General features: G+C 43.3%; 1 protein-coding gene and 1 long non-coding RNA gene across 3 annotated transcripts in view; one reads left to right on the plus strand and one right to left on the minus strand.

Annotated features, from left to right (window-relative positions):
• C6H11orf49 (chromosome 6 C11orf49 homolog) overlaps positions 1–20,689 on the plus strand; it is a 144,609-nt gene that overhangs the window by 37,892 nt on the left and 86,028 nt on the right. Inside the window, exons 1-2 of one of the 2 annotated variants that reach the window (XM_037900211.2) lie at positions 7,899–8,286; positions 16,465–16,595. In XM_037900211.2, the coding sequence (XP_037756139.1) occupies positions 8,181–8,286; positions 16,465–16,595 (237 nt within the window). In that variant the 5' untranslated portion in view covers positions 7,899–8,180. Of the gene's footprint in view, positions 1–7,898; positions 8,287–16,464; positions 16,596–20,689 lie in introns of those variants that run through there. The other variant, XM_007054298.4, reaches the window with a different exon arrangement.
• Positions 1,350–8,242, minus strand: LOC122466452. The gene is made up of 3 exons (XR_006291935.1): positions 8,231–8,242; positions 2,403–2,408; positions 1,350–1,687 (listed from the first exon to the last, which is right to left on the minus strand). It is a non-coding gene; the product is annotated as an uncharacterized LOC122466452 (long non-coding RNA).

Consider the following 20,689-nt stretch of genomic DNA (forward strand, 5'->3'; position numbering starts at 1 on the left):
GGTACTGAAGTTAAGCTGACTGGTCTGTAATTCTCCGGGTTGTCCTTGTTCCCCTTTTTTGTATATGAATGCACTATAAGGTGGGTAGAAAGTTGGTTAGATTGTCGGGCTCAACGGGTAGTGATCAATGGCTCCATGTCTAGTTGGCAACCGGTGTCAAGTGGAGTGCCCCAGGGGTCGGTCCTCGGGCCGGTTTTGTTCAATATCTTCATAAATGATCTGGAGGATAGTGTGGATTGCACTCTCAGCAAATTTGCGGATGATACTAAACTGGGAGGAGTGGTAGAAACGCTGGAGGGCAGGGATAGGATACAGAGGGACCTAGACAAATTGGAGGATTGGGCCAAAAGAAACCTGATGAGGTTCAATAAGGATAAGTGCAGGGTCCTGCACTTAGGACGGAAGAACCCCATGCACAGCTACAGACTAGGGACCGAATGGCTAGGCAGCAGTTCTGTGGAAAAGGACCTAGGGGTTACAGTGGACGAGAAGCTGGATATGAGTCAGCAGTGTGCCCTTGTTGCCAAGAAGGCCAATGGCATTTTGGGATGTATAAGTAGGGGCATAGTGAGCAGATCGAGGGACGTGATCGTTCCCCTCTATTCGACATTGGTGAGGCCTCATCTGGAGTACTGTGTCCAGTTTTGGGCCCCACACTACAAGAAGGATGTGGATAAATTGGAGAGAGTCCAGCGAAGGGCAACAAAAATGATTAGGGGTCTGGAACACATGACTTATGAGGAGAGGCTGAGGGAACTGGGATTGTTTAGTCTGCAGAAGAGAAGAACGAGGGGGGATTTGATAGCTGCTTTCAACTACCTGAGAGGTGGTTCCAGAGAGGATGGTTCTAGACTATTCTCAGTGGTAGAAGAGGACAGAACAAGGAGTAATGGTCTCAAGTTGCAGTGGGGGAGGTTTAGGTTGGATATTAGGAAAAACTTATTCACTAGGAGGGTGGTGAAACACTGGAATGCGTTACCTAGGGAGGTGGTAGAATCTCCTTCCTTGGAAGTTTTTAAGGTCAGGCTTGACAAAGCCCTGGCTGGGATGATTTGATTGGGGATTGGTCCTGCTTTGAGCAGGGGGTTGGACTAGATGACCTCCTGAGGTCTCTTCCATCCCTGATATTCTATGATTCTGTGATTCTATATTGGCACTATACTTACCCTCTTCCAGTCCTCTGGAATTTTTCCAGTCTTCCATGACTTTTTGGAGATAATCAGTAATGGCTCAGATATCTCCTCAGTTAGCTCCTTGAGTATTCTAGGGTGGTATTTCATCAGGTCCTGGTGAATTGAAGACATCTAACTTGTTTAAATATTTTTTAATTTGTTCTTTACCTATTTTAGCCTCTGATCCTAACTCATTTTCACTGACATTCACTATGCTAGATGTCCAATCACTACTAAACTTTTTGGTGAAAACTGAAACAGAAGTCATTTAGCACTTTTGCCGTTTCTACATTTTCTGTTTATTGGTTTCCCCCACTCAATGAGTAACAGGCCTACCATGTTCTTGGTCCTCTTCTTGCTTCGAATGTATTTGTAGAATATTTTCTTGTCTCTAGCTAGTTTAATCTCGTTTTGTGCCTTGGCCTTTCTAAGTTTGTCCCTACATACTTGTGTTTATTTGTTTATATTAATCCTTTGAATTTGACCTAGTTTCCAGTTTTTGTAGGACTCTTGTCCTATTGTCAGATCATTGAAGATCTCCTGGTTAAGCCAGGGTGGTCTCTTGCCATGCTTCCTATCTTTCCTATGCGGTGGGATCGTTTGCTCTTGTGCCCTTAATAATGTCTCTTTGAAAAACTGTCAACTCTCTCTTAAATTGTTTTTGAAAGTCCCTTTCTTTTTATGAAGCAGTTGTGGATTAATTTGCCCTTTATTAGGATGAAAAAGTGGTGCTGGGTAGTTCTTCCCTGCCAGCTCTCACAGTGGATGCAGTTATTCAGCCATTGTTACATTTTCTGGGCCAAGCTATCTGCTCCTGTCTGTGAGACATTCATGTTTTGGTACCTTAGCCATCTCTGCTCATTATAAATTCCACAGCTACTTCAATACTATTTTGAAAGCTAATTTTACTAAAAAAAAATTAATATGTATTTTCTTTATGGCTGTGTGGTTTCCCCCCATTTAGCTGCATTCTTCCCCTTCCTAGTGATCAGTAGCCACCCATTGCATTCCCACCCTAGGAGATGACCGTGAGTTCTGGTATGTATACCGGCTAGAATTCCATGGCAGACCGAGACTGTCCTAATCATGAAAACAGGACTCTAAGGTGCTGTTTAAAAACAGTGTGGGTTAAAGAGAGGACCTGAAAACTATCTTATCCTTTTGTTTAAAGTATGCTATATTAAAAACATAATTTCTCCCTGTTTTAAAAGCTCTTAACATAACCCAAACTCTATTCTTTGTAGCACTCCTCTGACTAGTGTGTACAATGCAGAGTAATGAAGGACAGCTACAGATTTAGGGCAGATTGTAATGCAGAAAGGGAGAGGAATAAGTAGTTTGAGAAATGCCCTAGTATCTCAGTATCTAAAAGCTGGAGTTCCTGTAAGTTGTTTCTTTCCTTCTGTTGCACAGCAATCTCTTCCCAATTGATGTTATCCAATGTGCAGGAGTGTCTGGGTGTATTGTTTGAACCTAATTGGCTGTATTGTATTATGGCATGGCAATAGCCACTTCCTAAAAAGGTGACATTGAGTTTCTGTGATAGGCCCAATTTTTGTACCATCTCTCCTTTCTAAAAGCCACAAGTCATATGCCAAAAAATTAATAAGTGATGTCTGGGGCCAGGGTAGAATTTTTCTTCCCAATTTGAAGTGCCTCAAGACAAGGGATTCATGAATTAATGCACCCTAAAAAGTAGATGTGTTCACCAGAGTCCAAGAAATCTACCATTTTGTTTCTGTGATATAGTCAAAAAACAGAAAAGAGAGAACTTGGTTTCCTGGGCTTTTCTAGATGAAATCTAGTGTTCAGTACCAATGATTAATTCATTCAATTTTGAAAGTTTTTTATATTTTGAAATAACATCATGGTGGCATTTTACCAATGGTGAACTATTTTTGGCTCACTGGGAGTTTCACAGGCTAGGTCAGAGAACAGCAGGAGATGCTATGCAGGGAGGAGGAGTTCCCTCCCTGGGTCACCTGGCTGAAGGGAAGCAGAAAGCCATTCTGTAATGTTTATTTTTCTTTAATAGACATTTTTATGGAGTTCACCATTATAGTTTGAGTATGTTGCAAACACATCCTCATAACTCCCTGCAAGGCCAGGAAGTCTCCTCTTCATTTTATAGATGAAGAAACTGAGGTACAAAGGCTATGACTTGTCTAAAGTTGTGCACCGAGGACTTGGACCTCCCAACTCTCAATCCTGTGCCTCAACCACAAGAGTATCCACACACAGTGAAAGTCACAGAACAGCTGAAGCAGAAACTGTCTTCTCTTTCCAGTTGTGCCCAATCATACCTGTATATTCAACAAAGCATCAGATACCTGGTAGGTAAGGGTTAGAAGCCTCCACTGTTTGCAGTACAATGGCAAGTTTTTATTAGCCTGATGCTTTTTGGGGAGGAGTAAGGAGAGTATAAGTTATTGTGGGGAAAGTTGGGCAGTAAATTGCTGTGACCACCATAAACTGTCTGCACCAGTACCAAGCGGCCCCCTCTTTCTAGTGGGTGATTTACCACGGAGTTTCAATTCTTTGCTACTTACTACTACTGCTTCTTCTTTTCTTTTAAAAATTTTTTAAAATCCTGTCAGCCAGTCCCTTCTGGTCTGTCGCTAAATTACCACGTGGCCTGGAATTGCACCTGATCAGTCTGAAAGTACTAGTGTTTAATGATTGATGCTTATCTCTGAAGCTCCCTTCCCTTTTCCTTAAGTACCTTCAAACATTTCTGCATGGCTACTCACCCTTTTCTATTATACCCCCCTCCCATCTCCCTGAATACTGGATTTCCCAGCTTATAACTCTTAGAAGAAGCTTTATTTCAGAGTAAAAAGGGTCCCCCGTATGTGGTCTATTATATCCATATCAGCTTGCTTATCCTTTTTCAGACAGCTATTGTCCTTTAATAGGGTCCTGCCTGGTGTGGGGGGGGAGAGTCCTTAATTCCTGCTATATAAGAATGGCCAGCTTGAGTTACAGCGAGCTACAGTATGGTGCTCTGATCAAAAGGCTTCTGTTGTTTCAGAGGTTTTTTCTTTTTTCTTTTTTATAATACCCTGGGCTAATAATTCAACACAGCAAGGTCATTGCAAGCTTTGATTTGAGAGCCCAGGGTGTTAAATTACTGACCTAGTATAAAGAAAAGGAGTACTTGTGGCACCTTAGAGACTAACAAGTACTCTTTTTCTTTTTGCGAATACAGACTAACACGGCTGCTACTCTGAAACCTGACCTAGTATAGGAAAGGCAAAGGGGAGGGGAAATTTTTTTTTAAATCCTCCCCTTCTTTAGAAGGCATAACCTTGGCTTGGAGGGCTCCCTCTGATAAAAAAGCAGTACGAGGAAGCTGGCTCACTGCCTACTCTGAGCTGTGTCACAGGTGCTGCTGGTTCATTTCCTCTTGAAACATTACTTGGGGATCATCTCCATGCCACCTATGTTCTCTCTGCAGAGTCAAACCCTATCGTGAGCCCAGGCGAAGCAACGTGAAAAAGATTTTTTTTTATTTTTTGAGCCCCGTCCCTTTTCAGATGAAATAAACTTGTGGGTAGGTGAGACAAGGAAAGATCTTTGGAAGCCTGATGTCTGCAGTTGCAGTGTTATGTGGTCCAACCGTGCCAGGATATTAAATGTGTTAATTATCACCTCACATCTACCCTCAGTTTAGTAAGGATTTCTCGTTTGTTAAAGCTAATTGTCAGAAATAAATCCACAGCAACTGTTTCATATCTTAACATTATTGCTGAGTTTCAGAGGAATTCCTCAAAATCTATTGTTAATTGCATTAAAGGAAGATGTCATTCTTTCCTGAGGCTTCAGAGTGGTAGCCGTGTTCCTAACCCAGGAACCTATCCTTGCAACAAACCCCGTTGCCAACCCTGTCCACATATCTATTCAAGGACACTATCATAGGACCTAACCACATCAGCCACACTATCAGGGGCTCATTCATCTGTACATCTACCAAAGTGATCTGTGCCAGCAATACTCCTCTGCCATGTACATTGGCCAAACCGGACAGTCTCTCTACACAAAAGAATAAATGGACACAAATCAGATGTCAAGAATTATAACATTCAAAAACCAGTCGGAGAACACTTCAACCTCCCTGGACACTCAATAACTGACTTAAAAGTGGCAATTCTTCAACAAAAAAAAACTTCAAAAACAGATTCCAATGAGAAACTGCAGAACTGGAATTAATTTGCAAACTGGACGCCATCAAATTAGGCCTGAATAAAGACTGGAGTGGGTGGGTCACTACAAGAACTAAAAACTAATTTCCCCATGCTAATTACCCCTTACTGTTACTCACACCTTCTTGTCAACTGTTTGAAATGAGCCACTCTGATTACCATTACAAAAGTGATTTTTTTCATCCTATTGATAATAGCCCACCCTAATTGAATTGTCTCAATGCTCCCACTTGGTAAGGCAGCTCCTATCTTTTCATGTACTGTTATATATTTCTTATATATATTTTCCTACTGTATTTTCCACTCCATGCACCTCATGAAGTGGGTTTTAGCCCATGAAAGCTTATGCTCAAATAAATTGGTTAGTCTCTAAGGTGCCACAAGTCCTCCTCGATGTTTTTTTGTTTTTCCTAAGGCTGATTTCATAGTCTTTAAGTCATGGGGGATGCTGAAGGAAAAAATGCAGTTGATGCAGCAGTTTTTTACTGAGTGGTTGTGAATATGCCAACTCTTTTCTTCAGGATAGGTAAGTAAATGAACATTCTGGTGATTTGGCTACTTAAATCATTAGAACTAAATATAATACTAACAGCTGTAGAATTGGGGCCTTAAATAAGAAGTGTGTGTGTGAGAGAGAGAGAGAGAATTTCACTACCTTCATCAGTGAATAAGAATGTTGTCTCTCAATGGGAGCTGCCATCATAATGATATGTCTCCACAGGGGTCCTGTCTGGTGATGAAAACTAGGGCTGAAAAGGACCAGCTTTGCCATTATAAAGCATTGCAAATTGGAAGGCTTCAGAGTTTGTCATAAGGTAATCACTGTAATTTTAACACTCAGTGTGGATGGTTAACAGTCGTTAACTACATACACACATTTTTTTAAATGGCAGAACATGCCTGAGTTTTGAAACCTCAAGATTCCAATGCTTGCTATTAGCAGAGCTAGTTCTCATATTTTTCATCATCAAATCGTCAAGATGGAAGCTTCCTGCCTGATTCTTTGTATTTGACTCTTAATTTTGTTTTAATGATTTACTCTGCTTTGTAATTAGGTGTAGCGATTAATCTTTCATCTTACATTGGAGTTTCCCTTTAGAGAGAACTCGCTGCCTTTGCTTCGTGCTCTTAGTGCAAATGAATGCAATGCTCTTTGAGTCAGGGAGCCACAGTCCATTTGCCATGCTTCCCTTTTGATAGGGGAGGGGTCCTGTGAATTAATTCAGTGCTTAATATTAGTAACCAAAGGGGGGCCACCTGTCAAGCTCTTCTGTCCTTCCCTAGGACATGAGGTTCTCTTTGCTTAGTGCATTTTGGCTTTGCCTGTTTCCAGCAGGCAGAGAGTAACCAGTGTGGTAGGTTTCTATTGGGACGTTACCATAGCATCCTGGGACTTTTACAATCTATTTAGAAGGCTAAAGGTTTGAAAAGAGTGCTTGAAAGTTTCTGAACTCTGGCAGGATGCCGAAATGTAATTACACAAAAGACAAAGCCCCATTGAAAACTGCTTCTGTTCAGAAAAGCAGCACCTGAGTGCTGGAGTTCCCAGCACAGCCTTTTGTGAGAGCTTTGGCTATGTTATCACCATGTCCTCCTGAACCCTCTTTCTTCCTCTCTTATGCCCATCCCACAGGGGTAGTGAGTGCGCTGCAAGACGCATCATTCTCAATACTGGCATCTTAAGGAGATTCCTTTCTGCAGTTTGGCTGCTGTGGGGCGTGTAAGGACAAGGAGTGAAAATGCACGGATCTCTGCTGAAGTCCTCTCTGCAAAGGGCTTTCTCAACTTCTGGAGCCAGCCAAGATCCTGGGGTTTATTTTTCTCTCCTCTCCCCAGTTCACTCATTGCAGCGGTGGGAAAGGCAGCTTTGCTAATGCAAGGATTACCCATCTACCTACCAAAACTTTGGCATGAAGCACAAGTGCTTACAGTATATTAGAGTGAACTAATGAGGGCTGTAGTTTAATTTCTGGTGCAACTAGACAAATCAGGAATTGCATCCATGGTAACTTCAGTTAATGTGCTAATTTGCCTGTCTCCCGTGAGGGTGGCTGCTTTTTTTTGGGGGGGGGGCGAAGCAAGCAACCTTGAGCTTCTTACCATGTCTGAAATCAGTGGTTTTGAAGCATATAGAGCAGGGGTGGGCAAACTATGGCCCAGGGACCGCATCTGGCCCTCCAGATGTTTTAATCCGGTCCTCAAGCTCCTGCTGGGGAGAGGGGTCCGGGGCTTGCCCAGCTCCAGGGAGCAGGGTCAGGAGCTTGTCTCGCTCTCTGCAGCTCCCAGAAACAGTGACGTGTCCCTTCTCTGTCTCCTACACATAGGGGCAACCAGAGGGCTCTACATGCTGCCCCCGCAGCTCCCTTTGGCCAGGAACCATGGCCAATGGGAACTGCAGGGGTGGTGCCTGCAGATGGGGCAGCGCACAGAGCTGCCTGGCTGCACCTCTGCGTAGGAGCTGGAGGGGGGGGATCAGCTGCTGCTGCTGCTGGGAGCTGCTTGAGGTAAGTGCCCCCCAGAGCCTGCCCTCCTTCCATGCCCAAACCCCTTGCTCTACCCCGATCCCCCTCCCGTCCTCTGAACCCCTTAGTCTCAGCCTGGAGCACCCTCCCGCACCCCCAGTCGGAGCCCGCACCCCCACACTCCAACCGCCTGCCCCAGCCTGGAGCCTCTTCCCACACCGTGAACTCCTCTTTTCTGGCCCCACCCTAGAGCCCATACCCCCAGCTGGATCCCTCACCCCCTTCCGCACCCCAACCCCCATTTTGTGAGCATTCATGGCCCACCGTACAATTTCCATACTCCGATGTGGCCCTTGGGCCAAAAAGTTTGCCCACCCCGATATAGAGTTAGCACAATTCTTTTTTTCTTCCACAGGGCACACATGCAGGTGGCTACACCACACAGTAGAGGTGAGAAGCAGTACTTCATATAGCTAAAGGAATAGATAGTGTTTTCTGTTTTGCTGCTTTTCAGTAAACCAAAACCTCTTCTTATTGGCTGCTTGAGGAAAAAATGACTGGGTTTGAAATAGCCTTGCTTACTAGGATGTGTTGATTCCCTTAAGTGGGCTCTGACTGTTCACTTACCTGGATATAAGGGATGGGGATTGGCCCATGGAGGAGACTCTAGGGCAGGGGTAGTCAAATATTTTTTGTTAAGGTCCTAATATATTGGTCAAGGTCCAGAGTCCAAAGAAAATTGTAATATAATAATAATAATTAATAATAATTAATAAAAGATTTCAGGGTCCATTCTAAAGCATCTGGCAGTCCAGATTTGGCCTTCAGTCTGGGTATTGACTACCCCTGCTCTAGGGTATGGGCTGAGCAGTAAGGGAGGAACCTTAGCAGCAGCTAAACCTGGAGAGAAACTAAGCTTTGTTACCTTACTGTTGATGCAGAGGTGCCCACTTTGAATTCCCAAGGGGGACTCGACCTGTGCTTTGCCCATTCTGCCCCCTCCTCTGAGCATGCCCCACCCTTCCTCCACCTTTTCCTGTTCCAGGTCCACCCCTCCTCTCCCAGTACCTCCTGCATGTCGTTAAACAGCTGATTGCAGCTGGCAGGAGGCGCAGGGGAGGAGCTGATTGGTGGGGCTGCCGGTGGTGCTGAGGACCCACTATTTTTTTCCCCAGTGGGTGCTCCAGCCCTGGATCGCCCACGGAGACGGTGTCTATGTGTTGATGTCTTGGTTAAGAAAGCTAGACTCTTTGAGGGAGGGGAACACATGTGGTCTCATACTAGTGGACTGTGTGTGTAGACCAGACTGGGAAAGGGGTCTACTTACAGATATGTACAATCATCCTGTCTGTCCTGGCTTATCAGCACGAACATCAGTAACTGGTTATTTCTTTACTGCCATCTTCCTTACCCAATATGAAGGAATTTGAAAACACAGTGGAGCCGAACCATTCTTGTTTCTCTCCACTAGTGCCTTTGATCCTGTCTAAGGGTAGACATTCTTGTATATTAGTGATTATTGAGTCCTGGGTAGCGTCATTCCACAACTAGAACAGATGACTAGTTTCTTTGGTCACTCCTAACCTGCATCAGGTCTGGTCCTGGAAGATGATCCAGATATTGTTGATCACTTAATCAAGTCACTGGATGCTGCTAGATAGGAAGAGACAACTTGGAATCTAGATGTCACTTACTCAATCCAGAAATGCTGGAATTTGATTCATCATCTCAGTGCAGCTCAGCAAGCACCTGCCCTGAATGGATCACTTGTTGTGTCAAACCAAGCTGCCAGCCATCTGTTGAATGTGTCAGTGGGCCCAAATGAGAAGCATGTCAGCCAACAGGTCCATGACAAATGGCGTCAGTTCCATCGGAGAAACACCACTTAGCAGTACACCGAGGGCATTCACAGCCACAGAGTTAGACAAAATTCTGAGTGATATTAGGAGTAGCACTGGCTGCTTTCTATGATAATATATTGCCAGAGTTCTTGAAGCACCTCGGGACTTGTGCGCATCAGTGGCTGGCACAGTTCTTGACACGAACGCTCAACAAAGAGCAACTTCCAAAGGTGTGGCAAATGTCAAAAGTTGTTGCTCTCCTGAAACTGGGGAAAGACCCACATAAGGTTGCAAGCTATCAAGCTACATCCCTGTTGTCAGTGCCATTCAAGGTGCTGGAGTATCTCATTCCACTTCTGGGGAGATGCACTGAAGAGTCAGTACTCAGCGTTGAGCAAGCAGGCTTTTGGAGAGGTTAGAGGACCTGTGATCGAGTACTGGCTTTGACAATGGTCAACAAAAACAGTTTAAAAAAAAAAAACAACCCTGAAGATGGGAGCTATATTTCTGGACCTGACAGAGGCATATGACACATTCGAGCATATGGGGCTCTTACACAATTGTCAAGAGCACTTCCAGCATCGGTAGTCAGTGTCATTGACCTCCTCCTCCTCCACAACAGGAGTGTACATGGGAGACCGAGTTAGATAGTGGAAAAGAGAAAGCAATGGTCTAACCCGAGGCTCTATGCTTGTACTGATGTTTTTCAGCCTGTACACAAAAGACCTTCCACTTACCCAATCCTGCAGCTTTACATATGCAGATGACATTTAGGTGTCCAGGCTTGGTCATTCCCAGAACTTGATGACTGTCTAAATGCTGACTTGATTAAGATGGCCAAACACTGTAGTCAGTGACATTTTACAACCAAGCATGACCAAGACAGTTTTGAATGTGTTCCATCTTTACAATGGCAGAGCAGCCCAAGAACGGAATATCTTAACGTACATCGCTTGAAACACAAATTCCACCTGGTTTTCCTTAGAGCAACCCTAGATACAGGTCTCGTTATCTTAGCCACCTGAGGAAAACTATACTTTCTAAGCAAATTGGCTGACACTTCATGGGGAGCAAATGTTCAAACTCTCAGATCTTCTGGAGTATCCCTGTTACTCTGCAACAAAATACGGTGCCCCTGTCTGACTCCATTCATCTCATGTCAAGTTGGTTGACTCAACTTTGCACATTGTAACTGGGATGAATCAACCCACACCAGTCTCGTAGCTCCCTGTGTTAAGCAACGTCACTCCTCCACACATCTGTCATGGGCAAGCTACAGCCAGAATGGTTGGAAAGATCAGAGCAAACTTGAGCCTATCACTGTACGCAGACCTCTTTGGGTACTAAAGAGCATGTTTGTCATCAAGTCACCTATTGTGGGCCAACTTGCTTTGCAACATAAATATGGTGTGAAGAATGGTCTGCAGCTGCTGTCAAAAATCATTTTCTTATAGCTGATCCGACCATGCATGCGCCTGACTTTGATTTCATGCCACTCGTGGGTCCTTCTGAATTTATTTCAAATGGGGCAGGGTCAACATGCAGCCAGCCTTCACGGCTGGGACCACCAAGTGGATCCCACATGTGACTGTAGGCAAAGAGAGTGTCCTATTGGTTTCCCTCATATCTGGGCTCTGCACTTCACTGATGGGACTGCTGCAGATTGGCTTGGCAAGCTCTGCAGCTGATAAGAAGATTGCTTTCCTTGAGGCCAAAGCAAACATTTCCCATGAGAAAATATATATGTCTTTATAAAATGGGCTGGTTAAAAAAGAGCTAACTTAACCGTAGCAAAGTTCAATGCTGGGATCCAGGATGACCACACAGGTTTGAGCTCGTTGGGCAGAATACTCCCATTTTATAAAACTGATAACATACTGCTAGAAGAGAGGGATGAGAGAAATATTCTGTCAGCCAACTGAGTAGTGCAGATGTAATACCTATGTGTGCTGATGTTCTGACATACGCACCCATGCCTTGTCATGTTACTGCTTGCGTAGTTATCATGCTTTTCCACCTGCTGACTTTAGATCCATCCTGTGCTGAGAATACTGGTGACTCGTGAGCTGATTTACTGGGACTGAGGAGTAATAATAATCCGGTGTACTACCATAAAATCAGAGTGCACTGAATTCATGCCTGAGTCTTTGCATTCCAGTTATGCCAGGACATGCTGCCAGGCCTTTGCCTGTTCTCCAGTGGCACCACAGTGTGCTCCTGAGCTTCTAGTTGTCTCAACTTGCAGCTAGGCCTTCTTTTCCACATCAAGTTCAAGCTTCTCATCCTGATTTTTTTCAAGGCTCTACAAAATTGGCTGCATCTCATTTCATTTCTTCTTTCTTCTGCATCTCATTCTACCTAAACCTCTGTTCTAAGTATTACATTATCCTTCTCATATATTGCCGTCTTTTCTCTCCTTCCTTTCTATCCGCCTCCTCTTCATTCAGATCCTTCATTAAATTCATGCCTGGGTCTTTTTCCAAGCAGGCTGCCATCCTAATTCAGCAACAAAGCACTGGGAAAGGAAGAAGGACTTTACAGCTATGGTTTGGGGCTGAAAGATCTGGGTTCCATTCCCAGCTCTATCACTGGCATCTCTGTGACTTTCAGCAAGTTACTTCCCCTCTCTTTGAGCCTAAATACTATTGTCTGTTAAATGATCAGCACCACCCTGGTACTCCAAGCTGGCGCCCTACCAAATTCACGGTCCATTTTGGTAAATTTCACGGTCATAGGATTTTTTAAAATAATAAATTTCATGATTTCAGCTATTTAAATCTGTTGTAATTGTAAGGGTCCTGACCCAAAAAGGAGTTGGTGGGGAGGTCACAAGATTATAGCTGGGCAGCTTGAGAGAGGTGGTTGCTAGCTGGGAGCCCAGCTCTGAAGGCAGAACCACTGCCACAGCAGTTCAGATGTAAGGATGGCATGGTATGGTATTGCCACCCTTACTTCTGTGCTGCTGCTGGTGGGATGCTGCCTTCAGAGCTGGGTGCCCAACTTGTTAACAGCCGCCGCTCTCCATCTGTCCAGCTGTGAAGGCAGCACAGAAGTAAGGGTGGCAATACTGCAACCCCCTTAAAATAACCTTGTGAACCCCTTCCCCCCTCCCCCCCCACCCCCACAACTCCCTTTTGGGTCAGGACTCCCAATTTGAGAAACGCTGGTCTCCTCCGTGAAATCAGTATAGTATAGTATAGTGTAAAAGCACACAAAAGACCAGATTTCACGGTCCGTGATGTGTTTTTCATGGCCACGAATTTGGTAGAGCCCTACTCAAAGTACTTAACCTCAGCTTTATCTTTGACATGGTCTGATCTTTTGACTCACATCTCCAGGCTGTCTAAAACTTGCTGCTGCTTCCTTCACAGTATCTCCAAGATCTGACCTTGTCTCTGCCTGTCAAAACTCTTATCCAAGTGCTAACATACCGTTGCTACTGTAAACCCTTTGGCCTTAATGCCTCCAACCTTGTCCCAACCGTACTGGATTCATCCACCTGTTATATCTTTTTTTTTTTTTTTTTTGAATTGTAAATTCTTTGGGAAAGGGAATGCTATTTAGTATGTTTGTACAGTGCCTAGCACAATGGGGCCTGGCTTGGCTGAGGCAGCTGGACACTAACACAATAAAAATTTCAATTATGTCATTAACATTTGTAAAGTATGTTGAGATCCTCATATGGCAAAGTATTTTTATAATTATTTAAAATCAAAACAGAGTAGTAACACTTTGTTAATCTGTCTTTAGTCATCTCACAGTAAATTTTTTGCTGGCCTCAGAGTGCAGCCACCAACTCTTGCTGGTGGCCGCTATGACAGTTTTTTGTAAAATACTTAATTAACTTTAGGAAAAACGAATAAATATGCACATATATATGTCCAAATCATTATTTATTTATGTAGGTTTTTTTTGCAGACTAAGTAATAAAAATAGTGTACGGTTCTCTATTCTTTACTAGACCTAAACATAATAGAAACACAAATAAGGTGCTTTGCGCATTCTTGTCATTTGTTGTTGTTGTTTCTTTTGTGTGTGTTTGCCTTTTTTTTAAAGACTTGCTAGCTAGTAAGTCTGCTGCTGCGAAAAGTAATATTTGTGTGTTTGTTAATATCACTTTTGCTAGCAGACTTCCTAGCTAGCTGGGAGGCTGTGAAAAGTGATATTAACAACTGTACACATATCAATGTTCACAGCAGACTTACTCAGCCCTGGGAAGCCAGGGGACAAATTAAGCACTTGATGTAGAGGTGGGTAGGGAGACAGTGGGGGCCAAGGGCAATGGGGGTGGGGAGGGGGCAGTGAGCCCAGGGTCCAGGACCAAAGCCCGCCACCGCATGGCCAGAGCCCAGCGCTGGAGGAGGTTGCGGGGGCCAGGCCCAATGGGGGCATGTGTGAGCCCAGAGCCAGCACCCCCCGCCGTGTGGCTGGGGTCCAGGGCCAGAGACCAAAGTCCCATGACTGGAACCTGCCGCCCACTGCCCCAGGCTGAAGCCTGAAGCCCGGGCCTCATCACACCTGGGAAGGTGGGGAACTCACTGGCTGCTTGCTCATCCTGCGTTTGTGGCTTCAGATGTGGGGAGGGCCCAACCCCTTCTGATGGCCCTGCGGGAGAGGTACTGCTTTACGCCCCTGCTCGAGTCACTGCCCAGGAGGCTGTGGCTGCAAGAAAAGCCCCTGGTGGCTCCATTTGAGAAACGCTGATCTAAAGCGTGAACCAAAGTCTGGTGAAATAAGTGAATCAGACTCCTGATGCATTGTCTCTCTTTTTGGAGGGGCCTGTTGTGCTTATAAGCTTCTTGGAGCAGTGACTGCCTTCATCCAATTTGTACAGCACTGAGCACACTGGCAGTGCTCAATAAATATGTAATAATAGTTAGGCCTGTAGTATTTGCAGAAACAGTACTGGCAACATTAAGAGCTCAGAAATCATGAGTCAGGCCCCCAAAATCAAAAGCTGATTATTTGGGTTCCTTTTATTTGCCTTCTGTTTTATGAGTCTTTGAAGTATGCTTGAGTCACATTTTCAAGGTTTTTCTTGCAACCATGAGGATAAGAAACTAATTTATTATTTTAATGAAATCTAAGATTCCCATGTATTCATATGCCTCCAGGAACTAAAGCATTTGAGAGAGACCAACTATTGTGAGACTTGCAATAAAATTAGCAGTGTTGACAAATCTCAGAGTTCAAGGTAACTAATGAAAAAATCACACTGGACCGCTTATGTGCCTATATAGTTCCATTTTTAGGGCTTCTAATTCTTGCCCTCAGAAATCTCCTGATGGCATTGTCACTTTATGTATTGCTAGAGTTAATTAAAACTATACCGATAAAGTAGGAAATCTAAAGAAATCTAATGAACTTTAACCTGAAGATCATGATAGTAAAAGCCTACTCTACACCCAAACAGAGACTTCCTACTCCTATGGCAGAAATGTAATTCTTATATTTAATTTTTGTAAAGTGACATGCTACTGCTGTTCTACAAAAGAGCTCTGAATGTCTGGTTGACTGACTGACTGCCTTTATGTCACAAAAAAGACCCTTCCCTATCCTCTGAAGGGAATTTCATCTGTAATCAAGTGGTTTGAATATTAAGTTATAATGCAGGATACATTTTTAAAAATAGCTAAATAACTAAGAGGCTCCCTGCTGACCAGTGGATTATGGCTTTTGTGGAGAAGTTACCTGTGGAAAAGCTCTGCCGTGATCAAGAATAAACTCTGAATCTTTTCATTAACTCTCCTGCGGGAGATGGACTAAACTGCTGTCCTTGGGGAATCCCTTAATGATCTCTCTGGAGTGTATGAAATCTTTGCCCTGCTTGTAAGAAGCACAGCAAAATGCATGGATGACTCAATTTTCATTAGAGGAGACCTTATCGTTGTGACTTTGGTTTTAATGTTGTTTGTATTCTTGTTTCTATTTCCTTCACATGTTGATCTTCATTGCATCTTAAAAGGGTATTTCCAAACCTTCACAAAATCTGGGGTCAATAAAAATGTTTCTTAAAATCTAAAAGGAAAAAAGAGGAGAAAATCAAATGAAAATAGTTAATTAAGCCAATAGATGTTGTCCTACAGTGTTTACAACTTAAATGTTGGAGCCTTGCACCTGAGTATGAGAATCTTCATGAAAAACTGACTGTCATGTAAAGGCTTATATTTGGCTTGAAAGGTGGAATATAATAATGCTCTCTCCGTAGTGCTAGTGCTAGTGTCAGTGTCACTCTATGAATTGCCACTTACATCACATCCAAAACTGAAATAGATTCCACATCCACAATATGTGCAAATTTCAGTAACGTGGAAATGAAAATCCAAAAATCACTGATCAAGTTGCATCTTGGGTGGCTGCAGGGAGAATTATGATGGGACAGGAAGTGCGATTCAAAATGAGCTAGAGGGAGATGTATTTTCTGAACAGACAGGTAACTGTAAAACTCACCCATTTCCCAGGGGGCAAAGAGAAGGATTATTCAGTCTTTCAAACCTTCCAGTGACTCTTGGGCACCTGGGATCTGTAGATGTTTTAGAATGAATTTATCTGAGTTTCAAGAGCCCTTGAATCACAAATTTGAGATTTTGAGATCCAGTTCATGCAACTAGACTTCTGTCTAGAAAACTGATGGATGTGAAGTGTGATATGGTTTAGAGATTTGTTTCAGAAAGTGTAACTTTGCCTGTGATTTGATTGTTGTTTATAACAGCTGGCCCCAGGCTTCCATATTGGGTTCAGTTTCCTAATACTACATCGAACTCTCATTTTGACTTTATCTCTGCAGTTTTAACAGTGTGCGTCAAGGAACTCACATTTTGTTCCGAGAGTTCAGCTTCATCCAAGCCACACCCCACAACAGGGCATCCTTCCTACGGACCTTCTGGAGATGCTTCCGAGCAGTGGGTAAAAATGGAGGTAAGCATTCCAAAATCCATCATTGTGAGAGCGTAGTGTCAGCATGCTGCCCTAAATTGCTAACTGTCTTCATGTATAATGGACACACATCCTCCACCAATGAAAACACCACCATAGTGGCATGTTGGAGTTTAACTTCTGCCAGCTGTTCCATATCCACGAGCTTATCTCCGCCAGACACTGGAATAGCTGTTTGATAGTGGTGGTGTTGTAGATTATAAAGAACAGGGTAGTGTTATCTAATAATGTTGTCATTCAAGTTTATGAAGTCTCACTTTTACTCCTTGCAGCTGCATGTAAATATTGAATAGATCAGGGAAGAGAATAAAATCCTGTGGCACTTCAAGAGTAGATGTGTGGCAGAGGCTCAGGTGCCCATTAGTACCCTTTGGGTGTGCTCCTCAAAGAATTCAAGAACTTTTTTCCTGATTGAGAGAGTTCCAAATTATTAGTGCACTTTATGGACTTTGTACAGACAAGGATTTGTTAGACGCACAGGGGGAAACACAGCATGTTGGAATATGTGCTGCCAATAATTCATCCAGCCACTTACCAAAAAAAAAAAAAAAAAAGTTCTCCAAGCTCTTATACTATTTTTTTCTTAGACAGAAGGTAAGCACTCTGTTTTCAAGCATCTCAATCCTATTTACTAGAAACTTCTTGTCCTTAAAGAGGCAATTCAAAATACGTCACAGCCCCTGGCAATGTTCTCTAGGCGGCTTACTTTAATTTCCATTCTATGCATCTGCAGTGAAATAGCATCCACTATGAATGTTTCACAGGAGAGTTCAGAACATCACCCAGTTGATTCTCCACCAGGTCCAAACTACCAATCAGAAACGGCCAACTCATGCAAACACCACAGTGGGCATGAAGGACTGGCTGTCTTCACACTCAGATAGTCTAGGACTGGATTTTTTTTTCTTTTTCGTGAATGTAGGAGGAACTCAAGGTGTATTGAAGATGAACAGCAAATTGCAGTGGCCAGAAACAAGACCTTCAATGACTTAATGCACAAAACATCTACAAAGGGCACAAGTACCTAGAGCAGAGAAATTTAAGTGATGCCCAGAGCAAAAGATACTTTAGCCATTGTACTTAAGGAACCCCTGAGTCAAAGTGATCAGTAATGTGGTGGTTCTGATCTGGGCTTTCAGATAATTCATAGTTTTTAAACCATCTTCCTTACAAAAACTACATTTAAAGAGTTTTTGTATTTTTGAAACAATTTAAACAGTATCCATGAGATCCAGGCTCTGTTTACATATTCTGCATCGCCATAGCACCTGGGTTCATAGCTGTACAAATCATAGAAAGACACCATCGCTGCCCCAAGAACAGACAACACAAATCAGACGGGAAACTCGGTGGAGACCAGAGGGAGGTTCTGTCTGTGCAGGCTTGGTGCTTTTGTAATGAGTGGGTCAAAGTATAATTGCTTCTAGATTTGTGTTTGGAACTCCTGTTCATTTAAGCAATAATTCCACATGCAGAATTAGGAAAGGATATGTCCTTTGTCATCTAGACTGGGATTCCAGTCTTTTGATTTAGTTTCCTCTCCTGGATTTCTATTGGGGCAGGGCTCTACTCTATGGTTCAGTGCCTTGTCCTAGGTCTCACTCAGCACAGGACCTCCAAGCTATTCTCAGACTTTCCTAGGTCAAGACTGCATCCCCTATTTCCTCTGTGTCCCCGATGCTGTTGTCTAGCATCTATTGTTTGGAAGTGAATTCTTTTCTGCCTGTCATTGCTCTCAATTTTAGATTCCATTCAGGCTTTTAATTTCTATCTTGAGGGTAAGCGGTTATTATTTTATAGCACCCACAAATGTGGTAGGTGCCCCTGAGAAACTACATAATACTCCCTTCTGTGCCAGTTGTGGACTTGACAAACAAATGAGAAAATATATATAATGTACGCCATGGAAAAGTGAGGCAAAGAAGAATGAAGTTATAGATATAGGATAATATACTTCCTACGTTTGAGATTTGAGATCAGAAGAAGATTTTGTTTGTGTTTCTATTCGGATTTCAGAGCAGTAGCTATCCCTGTACAGGAAGTGGGGTTTCCACTGAGATTTTAGAAGCTCAGCAAAGGACTGAATCAAGAGTTTAACCAGCCTGCCAGCAGCTCCCCCTGTATACAGAAAAAAACCCCAAGTGGTACTTGCTGTTGGTCTATCAGTCATGCAATAAACATGCCGTCACTTGGAGAATGCGTGTGCCTCACTCTGAGCTTTCCTGGGTCAGCCAGCAGATACATGTAGCCATGCATTCAGAAAGCTGTATGTAGCTCCAGTGAGGGAGAAATCTCCCATTGATTAGGAGTAATTTATATTGGAACTTAGGTGAACCTTTTGTACAACTTTGTATATTTATTGACAGGAAATAGGTGCAATAAGATGATTTCTCTTGGGAGAATGCGGCAGGCACCACCTCCTCACTGAGTTTCCTATCCTCTTGACTTTACTGCCTGGTTGGCTTGTTAGATTTTGTGCAGAGGTGCAGTTGGTTAGACTCAAGCAGCTGCTTTTACTTTGTGGTGTTCAGTGTCATCACGAAAAGCATTACTGACTACCAGTTATCGGTTATATTGCCGCCTTACCTCCTTTTGCTCTGGAATTGGTGGCTTTTAGATGGGCCACGTTTCTTAAAGTGTTATGAAAGAGTGGCTATCAACAGGTCATCTGTTACCATCTGAACAGGTTCTGGCAGCTAAATCTGAACAAAAAGGGGGTTTGTTTGACAGGGATGTATTGGGTGTGTTTTGTATGGGACTTCCAACTATCTTTAAAAAAAATTTGCTGAGGTGCAGTTATAAATGTAAGTGTGCATAAATCTGGCATTCCACACACTAAAGGAAATACCACCGGGTTTATTTCAGTATGTGATCTAGCAACAGCATCAAGAGTGTCGAGTAGACTATGCCTTGTCAGGTGTTCCTCCTTCCCTTAAGCACTTACCAAACAGATTTGGTTAGTATTGTACTGGGGTCAATATAGCTCCATTAAATTGCCAGTTTAATACACACAGCATCTCCCATGGTGGATGTCTGCCTCAAATGCTGAGTACTGTACACAGAAAATGTGTATTAACAGTATATTAAGGAAGGTAGAGTAACCAGGAATCTTGTTTCCTCTGCATATACTTAAATTGAGCTTTTGGACTCTAGGTAATCTACTCCTTGTGTTTTTGTTCTCTAGGACTGTTTAATTAAAACTGTGCTTTCTCAGTATAAACAGCCCTTGCAGAGATCTGCTGTGAAGTTTCAGAAGGTCAGCACATGCCTCTCCCAACCGCCATGACTCTCACATTTTGTTGACTCTCTGGTTTTAATTAAAGGGTTTTTTCCTTCAAATGCTCTCCAGCCTATTAAAGGCATTTTGTTCTGAGGAATCTCCTTCAGGCCCAGCATGTGTGGAGGAGGCAGGCCCAGTCAGGGCCATCAGTACACATACATGGAAAGGTGCAGAGCCAAACTGTCCTTCCAGAGCTCCCATTCTTTATAGAGCTTTTCAGCAGCTGCTGTCACTGCAATGTGAAATTGCCTCCAGTGAAGATAGAAATTGCCCGATCCTCTAGGCATACCCCTGTAAATAGGTATTCAAGACCAGATGTAGGATTCTATCATTCCAGACAGGATGGGAAATTGATTACTTTAGATGCTTGCAGCCACTGAAACACGAAACTGCTGCAAGCATGAGGAAAAAGTTTTCCGGTTTTGGTAACTTTCCCCCTACCATTCAGTCCTCTTCCCCTCCCCCATCTTTTCACACGTGTGTGTGCACACACAAGTGCAGTGTGGGCTTTTGCCCATCTCTTTACTTTAGGAATCATCATTTTATATCCCCTTTTTAATTTTTTCAGATTTCACATTTTGTGTAGTCCCCACCTCATGCTTCCTTACTTCCAGCTGGGAAGGCAGAAGCCTAACTGCCTTTGAAATTGCTGTCGGGGGGTGCTTTGTTCTCCTCCCTAGACTGAGCATATCACCTCTATAATGAGCTTGTTATATGGACTGACCTATGGAGAAGGGCTGTGTATGGGCTGTGGACCATTCTTCTTGATTCTACAGAGCCTCAAGATTAGAATATT

Source organism: Chelonia mydas, chromosome 6 (genome assembly GCF_015237465.2).
Source record: "Chelonia mydas isolate rCheMyd1 chromosome 6, rCheMyd1.pri.v2, whole genome shotgun sequence".
NCBI lineage: Eukaryota > Metazoa > Chordata > Testudines > Cheloniidae > Chelonia > Chelonia mydas.